This window comes from Penaeus vannamei, chromosome 4 (genome assembly GCF_042767895.1).
Source record: "Penaeus vannamei isolate JL-2024 chromosome 4, ASM4276789v1, whole genome shotgun sequence".
Classification (NCBI taxonomy): domain Eukaryota; kingdom Metazoa; phylum Arthropoda; class Malacostraca; order Decapoda; family Penaeidae; genus Penaeus; species Penaeus vannamei.
In genome coordinates, this window is record NC_091552.1 from 12,096,928 (window position 1) to 12,114,427 (window position 17,500).

Sequence of the window (17,500 nt, forward strand, 5' to 3'; positions counted from 1 at the left end):
TTTCCTTCACAGTTCTGTCGTATGTATTGACTTTTTAATGTATCGGTATCATTTGTTATCATCTCTTCAATAACATTTGGTAATTTAGATACTGCGATTTTTTTCCTTACGAATTTTAGATGAGGTACATTTGTGTAAATTCTATACTATTAGTAAGACTTGTTTTCAGCTCAATGGCCTATACATCAAATATCATTAACATCACTCGTGTGTTTGAGAACCAAGACGTGAATCTGCAATAACCATTCATCCTGCAATCTCCTGCACAGAACAGAATCACAGGACCTCGTGTTCTAGCCTCGAAGAACACCAGAGTCATCAACATAGCAGGTCCTCCACGTAGCTCCTCCTCGATCGTCTGGGGTGACGAAGTGAGCAAGACCAGCACGAGGACGATTCGAGGGGGACAAGAGGAAGGGAAGAAGATACGCGACACGGCAGACCTCAAGGACCAGGGACCTGACGGGGTTAATATGGCCTTGATGGTGAAGAGCAGGATAGTGGTTCCTCTCATCTATCTGGTCTTCAACCTGTGCTATTGGGGCGTTGCTTTCAGGTGCGTTGAGGGTAAAGGTGTAATTTAGATTTTTAGCCCCTTATAGGCTACTACTTTTACGTCCGTTTTTTTTTTCTTTTTTTTCATAAAGATGTAGATGTAAGTTTTTTACGCCCTGTTATGCTTGCATTATTCAGTCCATTTCTGGCGTTAAAGTTTATATATATGTGTGTATGTATGTATGTATATATGTATATATATATGTATATATATATATATATATATATATATATATATATATATATATATATATATATGTGTGTGTGTGTGTGTGTGTGTGTGTGTGTGTGTGTGTGTGTGTGTGTGTGTGTGTGTGTGTGTGTGTGTGTGTGTGTGTGTGTACATACATATAATTCCGTTATTTAGGCCATATTATGCATGCACTTTTCATTCCGTTTTTGCATTTCAACAGATGCAAGTAGCCAACAAAAACGCTTTTTAAATATTCTACCAATTTATACCTCCATTTATAACAAGAACTTCAACATATTCACATTAATGCACTCCATCTCACCATTGCAGTGCATTAAACAAGAAGATATCGATGTTTATATTTTATACGTCCATGGAGTGTTCAGTTAAAAACAATAGGTCTCTGTTATGGTGATGTGGACAAGAGAAGGAAATTCAACAGTCGAATTCTGAATTTCTCTCAATCATTCGGTATGTCTTTGTCGGTCTCTCTTTTTCCATCTTCTCCACCTTCTCCCTCTCTCTCCCTCTCCCTCCCCCTCCCCCCAACGATATACCAAACAGTTATTGCTAGCTCTGGTCAATGCCTAGGATGTTCAAGGGGAATTTATTAAGTGTTAAGGGCCATCAATTTTAACAGTTAATGACGAGTTGAGCTACTGGCGGGTGGAGCAATAGGAAGGTTGAAAATGGTTTAACAGAAAGCAAACAAATTGTGTATGTGGAAAATACCTGTACATATGTATGTGTGTGTGTGTGTGTGTGTGTGTGTGTGTGTGTGTGTGTGTGTGTGTGTGTGTGTGTGTGTGTGTGTGTGTGTGTGTGTGTGTGTGTGTGTGTGTTATCATGTGTATTTAATCGTGTATCTGTATAAACCTACGAAATTATCAAGATCTATATGTTATTGTATCTGCCTGCCTGCCTATCTATATACATTGTAATATGCAAGGAAAATATGAATACGGTAGCTAACACTTTCTCTTTCCTTCGGCCACATGATGGGACCAACAGGCAGATTTTCATGGAGAGAAGTAGTGAGTAAGCATCACACGGGTTGTTAAAACGAGGTCGACTGCAGCAACGGGACTAATGCGCCTAATATCAGGACAAGATAGTAATAACTGGCAACTCGCACGCTGACTCTGGAGTATTTCGATTCATTAATTTTGTATTATTCTAATTAGCAGACACATTATACTGAAGTTGACACATTTCCAGATTTTATTTATCTTTTATTTTTTATTTATTTTTTTTTTTTCAAGAGTAGCCAGAGTATAGAGTTGAATATAGAATATAATAGTATGTATTAATTATTATAGAAATGTACCATAATGCAAAGCATAAGATATATTTAAAACTAGTCTTCTTTGGTGTGTTATATTGTGGTTAAAGAGTTAGGATGTTTTGTTAAGAATATAGGGAAACTTATCTGTAAAATAATCAACTGATATATTATTGTCAATAATAATGATGATTCCAATATATTTCCTTGTATAGACAAAGCCTTATAGTGAATTAGCATTTAACCATAAGCTAGTCACCATTATTATGGTTCCATATCATTTACATCTGTGTATTTATCAGCAAGTGTAAATTGACAAATGCCCAAGTTTTTGTTATTATGATACACACCTGTAAGGTTAATCATAGGTGACGTGAACAATGCATAATCTGATATACTTCAAACATGGTTATATTACACCAAATAATAATCTTAAGTCTCATTATGCCCCCAATCCCTTGCTCATTGATGCTGTGGGGGGGCCTTAGGAGATGGAGACTGAAGCCCAAAGTCTGGGATTACCCCTACCTTAGGCCTCAGCCCTCACCTCAACTAATTTTGCATGGTCTTTTCTTCTCCCCCTTTACTTTTCATTTTTTTCATCTCCTTCTGTCCACTTCCTATGGTGTGAGAGCTATGCTGAAAGGATGAAAGGCTGGCTTTGTGTCAATCATGAACGACCTCCAGGAGCCATGGGCACGGTATTCTCTTGCTTAATCGCTTAGCCCTTACTTTCTCCTGGGAATCTTGAGGGGTAGACCATTTCTTTTCTCACTCATTTCATGCTCGCCATGGCCAAGAATGAAGATCTTTTACCCTTAATAGGGCCATTAAGGCTTGCTCCTTCATCACCTAGCCCATCTAAATTTGATTTCATTGGTTTACTGACCTCTGCCTCTCCTTTGACCACAGCTTTGACCACTGATACTAATACTCTCTCTTGATGTATGCTGACAACTCTATCTATTCCAAACCACCCAGCTAGGTCATTATTCAATCTTCAGAAAGCACCCCTTCCTCTCGCCCAACATTCAACACTCCATCTCCTACTGCACAGTCTTCTTCATTACTACTGTTCACCCTTATTGCCCTCCTCCCCATTGTACTACTTTACCCCACACTACCCCATCTTCCTCCTGTCCTCATCCTCTGCAAACCTTTTAAGTACTCTCTTTGGCCCAGCCAAGTGGGATCGATTCTTTATGATTCTCCCCAAATCTCCTTACTCTATCAGTACCCTTCTCTTCCAACAATGTCTCCCCAAAAAAGTAGGCATGTTTCCTTTCATAGTTGTTCTGATTGTTCACACCTTGTCACAGTTACATTCGAACCCCTAGCTTGTGCACTATCTACCCTAATTGAAATCAATTTCCGTTTCCCTGAATGAGTGTATTATCTATGACAAGAACTGATCAGACTGTGAAAACGATGACAATCAGTGTCAAAAATGTTGGGAGTTTTGGTCACCTACCCAAACACTGTCATTCTACAGCCTGCTGCCCTTTATGGGCCCAATCTGGTCATGACCATTCAAATTGCCCTGCTCAGTCACGTACATGTGCCAACTGTGGTGGCTCCCATAATATATTTTATAGGAGCTGCCCTGCCTATAATCTCAAATGTAAGGTAGCAGATATCAAGCTAGGTTACACTTTATGTGAGGCCAAACTGGAAATACGGCATTAAGATTTTTCTCTCTCTGCCTATTTCAAAACAGTCCTTTGCTCTACTCCCCTCTCATCTTCTCAAGTTATGCACCATTCCCTCTTCTTTCCTCATTATTCATACCTCCCCAACTGGATATTCATGTGAATCCCTTCTATCACAATTGTCTTTCTCCAGATCCCCCTCCTTAAGTTCTTCAAGATACTTCACCACCATCCCCAGTCCCCATGTCTCATTCTCCAATTTCTTCTCCAACAGCCATCTCTAACTTATTACTAATTGATTGCTTCATAATAGCTCTTTTTTGCCATTTTCTATATAAACAATGCTCCTATTGCATCCTCAGCCACAGATACACTCCATTTCATCCAATCGCCCTATGCCCTTAACCCTTTCCTTTACTAATCTCCAATTTACTTCATTTGCACCACCTCTTTACCCTTTTCCCTATCATCATACTATTTTATAAAACTCTATAAACTTTGACACTAATCACTCATTTTTACCTTTTTTGACATAACACTTTACCATGTGCTTTATCACCTTTGATGCCTAGCACATTTGTTTCAGCCAATAACTACTAACCATTAATTCTCATTAGGTATCATACATTATGAAGAATATACATTTTTTTGTGTATATGAATATAACACTATGATCTGTTCATCCTGTGAGAATTGTTTTATCTTCCTTATATAAAATCCTAAATTTTACGTCTTTTAATATTTGTAAGAAAATGAGCTACTATCTCTGTATGGAAACACAGTATCAATCATAAAAACATTGCATGGAATATTGATAATAATACTATAAAAACGTGTATGTATGTAAATGGTTGACTACATCCATAATGTGCAAATAAAATAAACCTGAATACCAAAGAGAAAGTGAAGATAATACTCACATGATATGCAAAGGTTACTTTCACTTTATGAAAATTAAGACCTTCATTTATCTGATACAACAGAGAGGCCCAAGCTTATAAATTATACAATAGAGAGAGGATGCAGTGATTACTGTTTGGAGTCTGTTATGTAAAAAGGTAACTGTTCCATATCAATTATTAAGCAATTTCCATCTTTATATGAAAATAGTGAAAATTACATTTTGCTCTGTTACCATTAAGTAGGAAATTTAAAACTCAATGGAAACGTGTGCTTTATGTATATGTATTTATAAAATCAGTTCTTTCTTATAAAAATGTCTGTGACTTTTGTTGTTAAAATCACACTCCTTAAAAGTCAAAAATACAACTTACTATTAAGCTAAAGATTAAAAACTGAACTTTAAAAATACAAATCACAGAAGTAATCAATAAAAATACATAGCATATATATATAATTTTTCTTTTTTTGACACATTTTATGCATTCTCTTATATTTACACATTAAGATGAAATTCACCACAGTTCCCAAACTAAAATGTGGGAGTCAGCTGCCCTGGATCAGTAATGCTGTAAATTACCAAGCCCAATCACTCACACACACACGCACATAAACAAACAAACAAACAAACAAACAAACACATTTATATCTATCTATCTATCTATACACATATATATATGTATCTGAATATATATAAATATATAACAAATTATGGGACACATTTATAAAAACATACAAGGGAACTTGTAAAATTCAGGAACTATCAAAAATTCATTTGTATAAAACTTGCAACATAACGACTGAATACAAATCAATAAACAGCTTTCTAAACAATGCCGAGATATGTTGAGAAAGAGATTCTTAAAGCTAATACCCCATCCAGATTCCAATGAACATATTTATGAGAGGATATACACATATGTAGAAGTATCCCCTCTCTCTATGGAGATATAAAAACCTCAAGAGAGTAAATCACATGAAATATGGCATTGCAATGAAGATTTCAGAGAGCTCGACATTATGTAAGCAGCTTCCTTGCCCCAATTCACCAACAATCCCACACTCCTTTAGTTCTATCCTCCATTCCTCAACATGTGTGAAGAGGGAGAGGAGAGAAGTATATACAAGCAGAATGAAGGAGAGGGAGAGGGAGAGGGAGAGGGAGAGGGAGAGGGAGAGGGAGAGGAGAGAGGGATATACATGCAGAGTGAAGGAGAGGGAGAGGGAGAGGAGAAAGGATATACAAGCAGACAGAGGGAAAGGGAAAGGGGAGAGGGATATACAAGCAGCAAAAGTGAGTGAGTGAGAGAGATCTAATTACTTTTCTAAAATTTCATTATTAATGTATATGTCACAGTTATGTGTCTTCTTTAAACTGAGGCACCTCTTTTTACATGAACACTGGAAATAAAAGTATGACAGGTTTTTATCATCTCTTAGGAATTTGACAGTATAACTAAATTTAACTGCTTCAGCTGAACGTGGGTGCTCAGTGGTCAAAATGGCGAGAGAAAACGGTTCATTGTATGACTTTTTCAAATCTATCAGATATTGAGCAACTTTTGTAGCACCTTTGTGAGAAAGTTTTGTGAGCTCAAGTTGGATATATTGTACTATGATTAAAGATTCAAATACACCTTTCAAAGAATCAAGCTGCTGCAAAAGTTTAACAGCTTTGTCAGCACCATTATGAGAGAGTTGTGCATCTTCAAATACACTTTTCCCACTAGTATACAGTTGCAACTTGAGCACTAAGTCATCATCCAATGAAGGCAAGGGAATATGGACTCTCAAGTCCTTGTGCATATTCTTCCTCACGGTAAAGATTTTATTAGTATAGCTGAAGGAAAGGTAGTCACATTCATAAGAGGCTCTGATAAGATTTTTAATGCTGTCAAATGTCTCTCTGCTGTCTTCACCATCCATGAGTGTGCAAGAGCACGGGAAATTCTTGCATTTACGGCAGAGATCTTGGTTTGAGGTAATTATTAATTCTCTGCCTAAAGGTTTTTCTTTACTCTGTGCTTTCCGCTCCTTTTTTGTTAAACGTGGACACTTGTTGCACCCTTTGTTATGAGATATGTCCGAAGTGGATATGTGACACTTTTTCTTTAAGTGCTGCTCAACATCAGCACCATTTTCAAATGAAGGTTCTGGTCTCTCATTTTCCTTCTCCTTGACAATGTCATATGCTCCTGTAACAGATACATTGGTGTCTAATATCATTAATCTCTGTAAGTTCTTCCACTTCTCAATCAGAATTGAGACATTTGAATCATTACAGAAACTCATGTTATGGAGCATAAGTCTCTCCAACCCTTTTGGAAGTTTGGTGTGCATCGCTAGCTTGAAAACCCAATCTTTAAAAGGCAGCACTGTAGCACTGGCGTCACCTTGTTCACTTCCATCTACCTCCATTGGCTCAGTGCCAGTAATGACTGCCTGATTTCTAGTGTAAGATTCTGGATTGCACTTGATGAATAAACATTCCAGACTTGTAAAAGCTTCCAGGTTGATGTGGAACTTTTCTGTGATAACAATCCCATCCATGCTTAAGTACTTTAGATATTGTGAACAATTAAATTCATGCAGCAGATTCAAAATACCACTCTGATACCGAACTGTTAGAGTAGGAGGTATACCTTCAGACACTGTTGGAGTCTTTTTGTTTTCTGTGACAGATTTTAGATTCACCTTGACCTTTGATTCTATTAATTTGGCTAGTCCTTTGCAGTTTATGCTTTCTGCAAAGGATGCCTTATCTCTAACAATTACATCCAAAAATCTTAAATGATCTTTAACACAAAGGCATTCCATAAATTCTTTCTCTCCTTTGTATACAAAAGGTCCCACGTAATTTAATAGCTGGAGATAGGGGTTTGTTACATTCACTATATCTCTAATTAAATTCTCCAAATTTGCAAGAGATACACTTGGACATTTCCTTCCCACTATATTTATCCGGACCAACATCTTATTTTCTAATGGCAGGTTTCCCAAAATGTTCCACACCATATTTAGGATTTCACATTTCACGCCACTTTCCAATCTGACTGTTTTTGGTCTGCTATACTTCACATTTCTTAGGATTTTCTCAAGAACTGGAATTTTTTCTTCATTTAAGAATTTGCATTTGAATAGCCAAACATCTTTCTGACCAATGATTTCCCCAAGAAGATTTAAAATTTCTTGTCTGCATCCACAGGCTTCAACAAAATTAACAAGGTATGACCACTTTGTAAAAGCATTCTCTTGGCTGCCAGTTTCAGAATCATCCTCAAAAATATAATCCATTTCCTCTTTCTTTCTCTTCTTGTAGCATTTGATATCATCTACATTCAAAACTTGGGAAAGATATGGCTTTATGAAATACAACTTCTTCCTTATCAGGTCATATTCACACCAAAAAATACAGGCAAATTTGATTACTCTCTTTAACAAGGGAATCTGAGTTGGATATTTTTCTAACATTCTTTTGGTTTCTTCTTCTTCTTCTCTTTGAATAAACCTGGCAGCAAATAATTCTTCTATAACTCTATATCTAAATGATAAGCCTTTGGCATCCTTTAAGAAAAATGAGTCTGTTATTTCAGGTTTTACAGACTCTAAATCTTTTTCTTTATAGAACCCCTCATTTTCTATCACATTTCTAAGTGTGAGCTTCTCAATCAGCTTTAGGTCATTACCTATTTTCATGCATCTAATTATCTTTCTAATAAAGTACTCTAACATTTCTTTAAATGGAACCAGTCTTCTAATTTCAATAAAAATGTTAACCATCTCAGGTGTATTTAAAATGCCTTTGTACTTAGGTTCTTCAAATAATTTAAAAATGTTCTCCCTTTTGCTCTCATCTCCATTCAGACACTTCAAAATGTCTTGTATTAAATCTTCAGTAAGAAGATCATTTTTTAACATGTCCTTCTTCTCTCTCTCATCTCCATTTAGACTCTTCAAAATCTCTTGTACTAAATCTTTAGTATCCATATTTCTAGATGTGAGCTTCTCAATCAATTCTAGGTCATTATCTGTAGTGAAGCATCTAATTTTTTTTCTGATAAAATACTCGAACATTTCTTTACATGGTACTGATCTTCTAATTTCATTGAAAATGTTAACCATCTCAGGTGTATTTAAAATGCCTTTGTACTTACACTCATCAAATAATTCTAACATGTACTGCTTCTCTCTCTCATCTCCATTGAGACTCTTCAAAATGTCTTGTACTAAATCTTCAGTAAGAGGCTTCACTTGAAGGATCTGGAAGGCACTTAAACTCTCACACTCACCTTGGTATGTCAACACCCATGTCCCGTTTACCATATTTGCTAGAGGAATGTGTTTGGCATCCTTTAAATTCCAGTCAACTAGAAACAAAATATCATTTGCATACATTCTTAAGGCATCTAATATATAAATAATATCATATTTCTTTACTGTCTTAGGATACTGCTCTTCAATACTTTTTAACATACCTTCCCACATAGCCATCTCACTGGGATTATTGTACAGTTTTAAGTATAAAACTAACTGAAAAGGAGATTCTTTCTTCTCACACATGGAGGCCACAACACTTTGTAGGACAGAAGTTTTCCCACTTCCTGAGGCTCCACACATCACGATGGGATTCCTTTGCCCTTGAGGAATTTGGACTAGGTCCTCAATATACTTCCACATATCTACTTTGCTCTGACATCTGTAAAATACGAAAAGACAATAGATTCTACACATAATCTATCAAAATGTAAAGATTATTATCCACTCAAAAAGCAACTCGGTATAAATACACCTCCCACTGTCCGAGCCATGAATGAGATGCTATGTAATTCTGCTGAACATTCCTCATAATGACTGTAGGTTTAAAATACTATTTAACTGATGATGTTCTGTAAAGTCCTTCATTATTATCCATACTTCTCTTAAGTTCATAATAAACTGTATTCAGTTTTAATTACTTGGATAATACTGTATAAAGTTGCATGAATCACTACATTCTGATGGTCCAATAAACAATAAGAATGTAACCAAATCCTATCAATCCTTTCCATAACACACTGTATTTGCTGATACCTGAATACCTACAAACTGTATACCTAGTCTTTTACCCATTGCTAATAAAGCACGGTTCTATAGCTAATGTCAGATTATTGTTAGATCTCTTTATCCTCAATTAACTCATTGAAATCTATGCTTGACAAGATGAAATGTTATAGTAATTATAACATCACATGTGGCTCCTTAGAGAAACATTCACATAGGAGTGATAAACTCTTGCTTTATCCTTCAAACTTATTATCTATCTTATGGAAACATTTTATCTTATAATCAAATAGATATATTTCCCATGCAATATATCTCAAAGTCAATCATACTTCTGTCTATTTTACTTGAGTGTCTTATCTTCTCTTTTCCATCCTTACACTAAACATAACTTCCTTTGTCAACATAAAAAATTTGAGCTAGATTATGAGTTATATATTCACATGCTTGTAGCCCCATAATAGATAACTGTTATTAGCCCAAGTGACAGAAGTATTTCCTTTACAAACTGTTATGGCTTTATACTTTGAGTAGCAGGTGAACTATCAAAATGAAGAATAAAATTGTGAAAGAGTGTCTGGAATGTAAAACTGGATCTAATCCCAATGCTCAGAAATCCAAAAACTGGTAGGTTTTGGTACTAAGACTTACCCAATATCGGTGATTGGAGGAAGGACAGCACGACCACCATTCTGGTACTTTGAAGTGACCTCGCTTTTCAGTTCCTCTGCAAAACCAGTCAATGAGGGACTACACTATAGTTTTACAGGATAAATATCAAAATTCCTCAATCCATACATCAGAACAAAAGGAGACACATTTCAGGGAAATATTGTAACTGAGATTACAGAAGGAAAAAACATTGAATACTAAGATGAAGGAAGAAGAAAAAGAAAAAAAGAAAAAAAAAGAAAAAAAAGAAAAGAAAAGGGGAAAAAAAAACTCCCAACATCTGCGAGTAAAATTATCAGAGTTAGAATACCTTCATTTATGAAAGGAAAAAGAAACTGCACTGCTAAAACCAATAGTGAAAATATATGGCCAAATAGTAAGCATGAGAAAATTGGGCTTATTACATGCTTATGATTGCTGCCACAAGGTAACTGACATGGTTTACAGGAATTCACACTCAGGGTAAGGGACGTTTTAACATGAATACCACAATAGACTGCAAGAGGACCTATATATTCAAAACACATTACAGTGATGTTCTGGATGACATAATGCTTGGTAAAGTTTATACTCTCATGCCAAGATACTTGTGCTCACTCTGCAATTGATGCCAACTGCTAAAAGCTGCATTAAAAAGCTTTGAATAGTAGGGGAAGAGCTTGTACATCAAGAATTCCCTTAATGAATAAGCATCAAATTGTATCTCTAAAATGAAAATTTGATGCCAACTCTATAAGAAAGTTTATTAAACACTGAAACTGGGGAAAGTCATATAAAAACAAGTCAGATCTTTCTCTCAGCGAGTTTGCAGTATTCTCATGGGATAATGGAAGAAACAACACATACAAAGGAGGAGAAAAAGAAAGAAAGAATAAATGAAAAAGGAAAAGGAAATATCAATGATATTCAAATGGTTTTCAAAGGAACTCAGACAATGTAACAAACTAACAAACAAAACCGTAAGTTTGTACTGACCTATTATATTGCATGCTAAGGTGTCCAAGCACTGCGGAAGACTCAGAGACTCTTCCCTCTTGCTGTGTATGTCAACTGCTTCACCTATGTACTTATGCACTTTTTCAGCTGCTTCACAAAGCTTGTTCAGGCTAATTTCTGTGCATTCAATTTCTGAACCCGAGTGGAAAATTTTGTTTCTGATGCTCCTTATGACCTGCAGTGGTCTGAGATCCAAGTCGAATTCAAGAATTTCATTTGTGAGGACGTTCAAGAGAAAGGTCACATCAATATTTGACAGATCACCTTTTATTTCTAATTGTTTTGGCCTCTCAACTAGGAGATCTCTCACCGATATCCTGCTCAAAATGTCGGCATTGGTACCTAGGTTGTTTATGTGCAATGTTTTTGAGACTGCGGAAGAACTCTGTAAGTTGTCTGTTTGTTTTTTCTTCTTTTTCTCTTCTTCCTTTTTGCCTTTATTGTGAACTTTTCTCAATAGCTCATACAGGTTCATTTTTGCAATTTCTTCATATTTTTGATCCTTAACATACTTTGTATCCTTAAAATTCTGTACAAATAAACTGGCCAATGCTGGTGCACATACATTTCTTAGGATATATAACAAGGGATACAGTCGATTTGCCCCGTAATCCTCCTGTAAATGAGAAAGTAAATGAGTTACATACAGGGACATAACGTATATACTGTTATTGAGAAAAAAGTAAATCTTAAAGAATATGTATAAATAAGATTGATAAAATAATAATAATAACAATAATAATAATAAAGATAATAATATACCCAGAGAATAACATAATTCCATATTGGTTATTTTTCGTAATAGCGGCTTGTCATGGATCATGACGATTGTGATACCGATAGATTCCTTTCACTCTCTAGTTTCCAATTATAAAGAAATTATTGTGCAGAACTCCCCTACCATTAACGACAATCTTGGCCCCGATAGCAGGGAAATTACAGTGTAAAATATGAGGCTTCATGAGGCTTTACATACTGCTACACCCCCTGGAAGAATCCACCATGTATGTAAGGCAAGATAGAACTTTAGACAATCAAAAGGATATTGTTATGTACCCAGAGGAGCAGCATATTACTGATTTTTCAAAGAATCACTTGTAAGAGATTAAAACAATTGTCACAGCCTTGGCATCTCTCGTGCTCATGCAAAGGCCAACAGATAGAACTTGTATACGATCAGTTATTTTATTATCACCTAAAGCTCTGTCCAATCTCACAATTCTCTAAAATACATTGCGCATATTTAACACATCAATATGTTTAGCATTTTCTTTGAAAGTGAGGCGTATATACAATATGACATTCACTTCCAACACTATAGATACTGCCTCAAGGACAATATTGGGCCTCCATGTCACTGAGCTAGACTAATTATCATGTTTTTCTATTATATTCTTAATTATAGTCACTCGTGCCTATGAGCTGTTTGCCCAAGTTTCATCTGGCCCTTTCTCGGAAAAGCTTGTCTGCCTGTCCTGAAACATCGTCATGCGACTGCCATGGCCTTTGGTGCTCCGTCAAAGGCCAAAGGTCCACTATGAAATAAATTCCGAACTGGTCGTCTTTTCTATTACAATACATGATTCTCTGCAAGAATGCTTTGCGTAATGTAGCTGTAGCTTGTATTTCAGTAGCAATTGCAGGCTTTTACTTTAACTTGGCAGATTATCTATTTTCAATACTTAGTTGCATTGCCTTATGTATTATTTTAGTTATTTTTTCGATTATGGCAATCGAGACTTCCCAGACAATATTTATATCATCAGATTTATTCTTGTGTGATGAGAATGAATCTGATGATCATTTCCGTAGCAATCACAGCTGACGATCTTGATGTGTTAAGTCTAGTTAGCAGGGGTAGGCAAGAAGTATATCAGGGAAATTATGAGGTAGAACAGGCCTAAACAAGAGGAATAGTGAACAGAAGTGCGTAAAACTAGCTTAAAAAACAGTAAAAATCAGCTAATGAAACTCTACAGACATGTTCACCACCTTTGAAAGTCTAGGTCTCTGTCACCAATACAAATATCTCGGGGTGGCTGTTAATGATTCAGAGTTCATACAAAACCTGAAGAAAAGGCTGTGGGAACGTCTGAAGCCACTTAGGACACTTTTCGGCAAAGACCATGGTATTAATGTCAATATTGCTAGACTCTTTTACCTGTCATACATACGGTCGGTCATAGATTATCATGCATTGCACCTAGTATTATACAAGGAATCAGAGTTGGCTAGTTTAGAAATTGTACAAAATGAGGCCATGAGGCTTATTCTCGGTGCCCCTAAGACAACGAGGATTGTGAATATGAGATCAGAACTTAATTTGCCGTCTGTCTATGAAAGAATATTATACATAAACACCACATTTAGCATCAAAGCAATAAGAGAACCCCTCTATTATACAGAGTTCCAAAGACAACTAAAACATAGAATAGTGGAGCTAACTTTGAATGGTAACATCGATTCAAATTCAAATCCATGGCAACAAGTAACATGTAAGCACTTGTCTCAGCTGAACATATCCATAACTAAGACCCTACATAGACGTTCTGCTCCACCGTGGAAAATGTCGGACCTAAGTGTATTTTATACGACTGCCCCAAAAAAAGACAGTGTCCCCCCTGCTGTACTTAAGCAGTATGCTTTAGCAATTATCAATGAGCACCTTGAAACTATGCCCAATGCGTATGAATGCTACACTGATGGATCCTTGCAGTCTGGGAGTAGAGCAGGATGCGCTTTTGTCGTATATAAAAACAATATTTTGCAGCACCAGGACTGTAGGCGGGTTCATGACTGGGCTAGCACTACGCAAACTGAGTTGGCAGGAATGCTCATAGCCACCGAATTTCTATTAAGTCAAGGCTCAGGAGTCATTTTCTGCGACTCACAGAGTGCTCTCCAGGCATTGAACACACTAGACAAAGGTGCAGGAAATATTGCAAATGACATAAGGATAAATGTGTATCGTGCAAAAGAACGAGGCCATGATATACGTTTTGTGTGGATACCATCGCATGTTGGAATCCCCAGGCATGATCATGCTGACCGCCTAGCAAAATCAGCATGTGACAAGCAAAGTGTTGATATAGATCTTGGAGTACCTCTTGGTAGGATTTCACACATCATTAAAACTTCCTTCAAAGAGGACTTGTCTGACTTGATTAATTCTCAACGGCCTGAAAGCTGTAGCATAAAGCACTATGACAGGTTTATGCAAAATGTTTTCATCTATGGTTTATACAAAACAAGAACAAGACAGTGTGATATTGTGACCGCAAGAATCAGGCTGGGATATAGATTGTACTGGCAGGTCAGTACAGCCTGTAATGTTGAAGAAACGAAGTGTAAATTATGCAATGAAGAATATAAGCGAACACTTGTACATTATATCTCAGAGTGCCATGTAATACTGCCTTTCAGACCACCTAGCATGAGGTATGGAGAACTATGTAACTACTTCATATCATCTGATGTCTTGGAAGATATAATTATGTTATATCCTAAATTTGGAATGTAGTATCACATGACCACATATCAAATGTTACATTGCCTTTCCACGCCCAAGCCGTATGCCGGCTTGACAGATGAGTAGATAAATTACTGATCGTTCTTTTCCTTTAAATGATATATTTTAGACCGTAATAATTTTATGATCTAGATTTACACTGTAATACTATTATATAATGCTTTGACCATGTATCAAATGTACTACAGCTTGCCCACGCCTGTGCAGTTAGCCAGGGTGGTAAATAAAGGACTAAACTAACTAGGAACCAACGTGCCAAAGTTTGAAAAACTTTATGGGAATCCAACCCATCTTTCAGCAAAATCTATGGTATTTCTCACCTTCCAAACCCCCCAAAACATCCTGACCCATAACCCAACCTAACCTTACAGTGCCGTGACTAGGTGACTGCCCGAGGGGGGGGGTAGATGGGGGGCTCTATCCCCCAACATCCCCGGGATACATTCTCTTCACTTCGGTATATATGGCAAGATAGAGCTACATCCATACTGTAAACAATAAACCAAATACCTTTATATATTGAAAGACCGAACTGTCAATTCCTTCGCTTTTTTCGGTCAGTCAGTCAGTCTATTGTGAATCCCTTCATTTTTATCACTTTTTTTGGGATTTGGGGTACTTGATGGCCTCAGAAATCAAACGGTGATAGTTATTAAGGTCTTTTTCTTCTTCGTTACCACTGTATAGTTTTAAGAACAACCTAGATTTGACGCAACACCAAAAACTTATGAGAGAGTAATAAGGAGTTAAGTGGTCATAATTTTTATCACATTCGTGATGTCAACAAGGCGAGGGACTTGGGAAAAGTTCTCTCTTCTCTGTCATGTAACTCCTTTCCTTTTGATTTGGGCACCTTTTGCCATAGATGAAAAGTGTCTTATTTTGCGTCAAGGTAACCATTCAATACCATTTTTTTTTTTCTTTACTAAATTCCTGATTGTTATCCACTGTAAATTTTCCATTATTTTATGGCCACTTACTATGGGATCTCTCTCTTTTTTATTTTATCATTGAGTCTTGTGTGCCATTACTTTCAGTATTGCTCTACATCCAAATCTACCAATAATGATATTTATAACAATAATTGTAATAATAATCTTAAAAATCACGAGGATTTTCATCAAAATTAAGCACAAAAACACATCAGAAAAGGAAAACAAAGGATCACTTAGTTTATAAAATCAACAGAATCTACCATAAAACTAACAGCACTATTTGGAAATAATTTAAACCATATAAATATCACAAACTTCAATGTCTAGCCAACAACAACATAAATTAACATCTACCAATACACAAAATTAAGCTAATGAACATTATTTTGGGAGCAAAATCTCACCTGAGTGACCTGTGACGCCATTGTTCAATATAGAATAAGTCCCTTTTCCTCTCAATCTGTCTCTACTTTTTAAAAATCTTGCTTTATCCCTTTTTTCCTTCTTTTTGACAACAAAACATCTTCGCTCTCCTCTGGCAGGTCTCCAGCACCATTATTCAAATATCTTCATTTTCTTTCTGCTTTTGCGTATCTTGGACCAACCTAGACTACATGACATCAAGGGGTAGTCGTCCTTCTTATAGTAGCAAAGCGTGTAAATGTGGTGCAATTTTGCAAAGGCAAGATCCGAAACGTTTGGGGCACTAAATTCCGTTCTCTTCCCACCTTCCCTTTGCTTTTCAGGATTTCGAGGGGTGACTATGGGAGAATTCAAGAAAACGAGAAGAAAATGGAGGGATTTGTCTGTGTGAGTTTTGATAAGAGAGATAAGATTGTGGAGGTGATTAGATTGTTGGTTTGTATATAGCACGATGTTTTTTTGTTTTTTTTGGGTGGTCTTAAGTATGTAGCTTTCTCTCTCTCTCTCTCTTTCTTTCTTTCTCTCTCTCTCTCTCTCTCTCTCTCTCTCTCTCTCTCTCTCTCTCTCTCTCTCTCTCTCTCTCTCTCTCTCTCTCTCTCTCTCTCTCTCTCTCTCTCTCTCTCTCTCTCTCTCTCTCTCTCTCTCTCTCTCTCTCTCTCTCTCTCTCTCTCTCTCTCTCCACACACACACACACACACATGTATATATATATATATATATATATATATATATATATATATATATATATATATATATATATATAACTGTGTGTGTGAATGTGACTGTGTCTGTTGCGTGCGTGTGCGTGCGTGCATGTATGTGTGTGTTAGTGCGTGTGCGTGTGTGAGACAGTATGTGTGCACTCTAGTGACAGCTGCCCGTAAAAGGTTTTGAGGTTTGGGCATATATGTCACATCCGTTTGTTCGTTTGTACGACCATGACAGTGAGAAAGATGGTATTACTGAGAATTGATAGCAATAACGAAAGTGATATTATTAAAGATAATGATGATAATGATAGCAGTAGTGGTAGTAATAATATTAACAATACCAATAGTATCATTTAGGTAATAATGATGGTGATGATGATAATATAAATAAGCATGAGAATAAGAATGATGATAATAGTAATAAGAAAAATAATGATAGTAATATTAGCAAGAAAAATATAGTTAATGATGATACTAATAGTGATAATAACAATGATAATACTAATAATGATGATAATGATGATGATAATGATAATGCTAATAACAATAATGGTAATGATGATGATGACAATAACAATGATAATAATAATTATGACGACGATGATAACAGCAAAAA

The 17,500-nt window shown here is 36.3% G+C and overlaps 2 protein-coding genes across 5 annotated transcripts in view; one reads left to right on the forward strand and one right to left on the reverse strand.

The window, feature by feature from the left end:
* Positions 1–634, forward strand: part of LOC113822918 (uncharacterized) — a 17,727-nt gene extending 17,093 nt beyond the window's left edge. The window contains exon 14 of the mRNA XM_070121357.1: positions 270–634. Within this exon, the coding sequence (XP_069977458.1) occupies positions 270–584 (315 nt within the window). The 3' untranslated portion in view covers positions 585–634. The remainder of the gene's footprint in view (positions 1–269) is intronic.
* A 4,214-nt stretch (positions 635–4,848) lies between these two features.
* On the reverse strand, positions 4,849–16,704 carry LOC113822917 (uncharacterized). 4 transcript variants are annotated; one of them, XM_070120657.1, is made up of 4 exons: positions 16,480–16,704; positions 11,267–11,903; positions 10,271–10,346; positions 4,849–9,275 (listed from the first exon to the last, which is right to left on the reverse strand). In XM_070120657.1, the coding sequence occupies exons 2-4, from the start codon at positions 11,760–11,762 to the stop codon at positions 5,897–5,899; spliced, it is 3,951 nt and encodes a 1,316-aa protein (XP_069976758.1). In that variant the 5' UTR covers positions 11,763–11,903; positions 16,480–16,704; the 3' UTR covers positions 4,849–5,896. The 4 variants fall into 4 exon arrangements, with proteins under 4 accessions (XP_069976758.1, XP_069976757.1, XP_069976756.1 ...); XM_070120656.1 differs by having other exon boundaries at positions 16,357–16,704; XM_070120655.1 differs by having other exon boundaries at positions 15,327–16,704.
* Between the last annotated feature and the right edge of the window lie 796 nt (positions 16,705–17,500).

Excerpts from the sequence above, each read along its gene's own strand:
- LOC113822917 (XM_027375457.2), bottom strand. The coding sequence starts at position 16,176 with ATGGCGTCACAGGTCACTCAG. Across the intron at positions 10,347-11,266 it reads CTTAGCATGCAATATAATAG|AGGAACTGAAAAGCGAGGTC; the intron begins GTCAGTACAAAC and ends CTGGTTTTGCAG. Across the intron at positions 9,276-10,270 it reads CCTCCAATCACCGATATTGG|ATGTCAGAGCAAAGTAGATA; the intron begins GTAAGTCTTAGT and ends CGTATTTTACAG.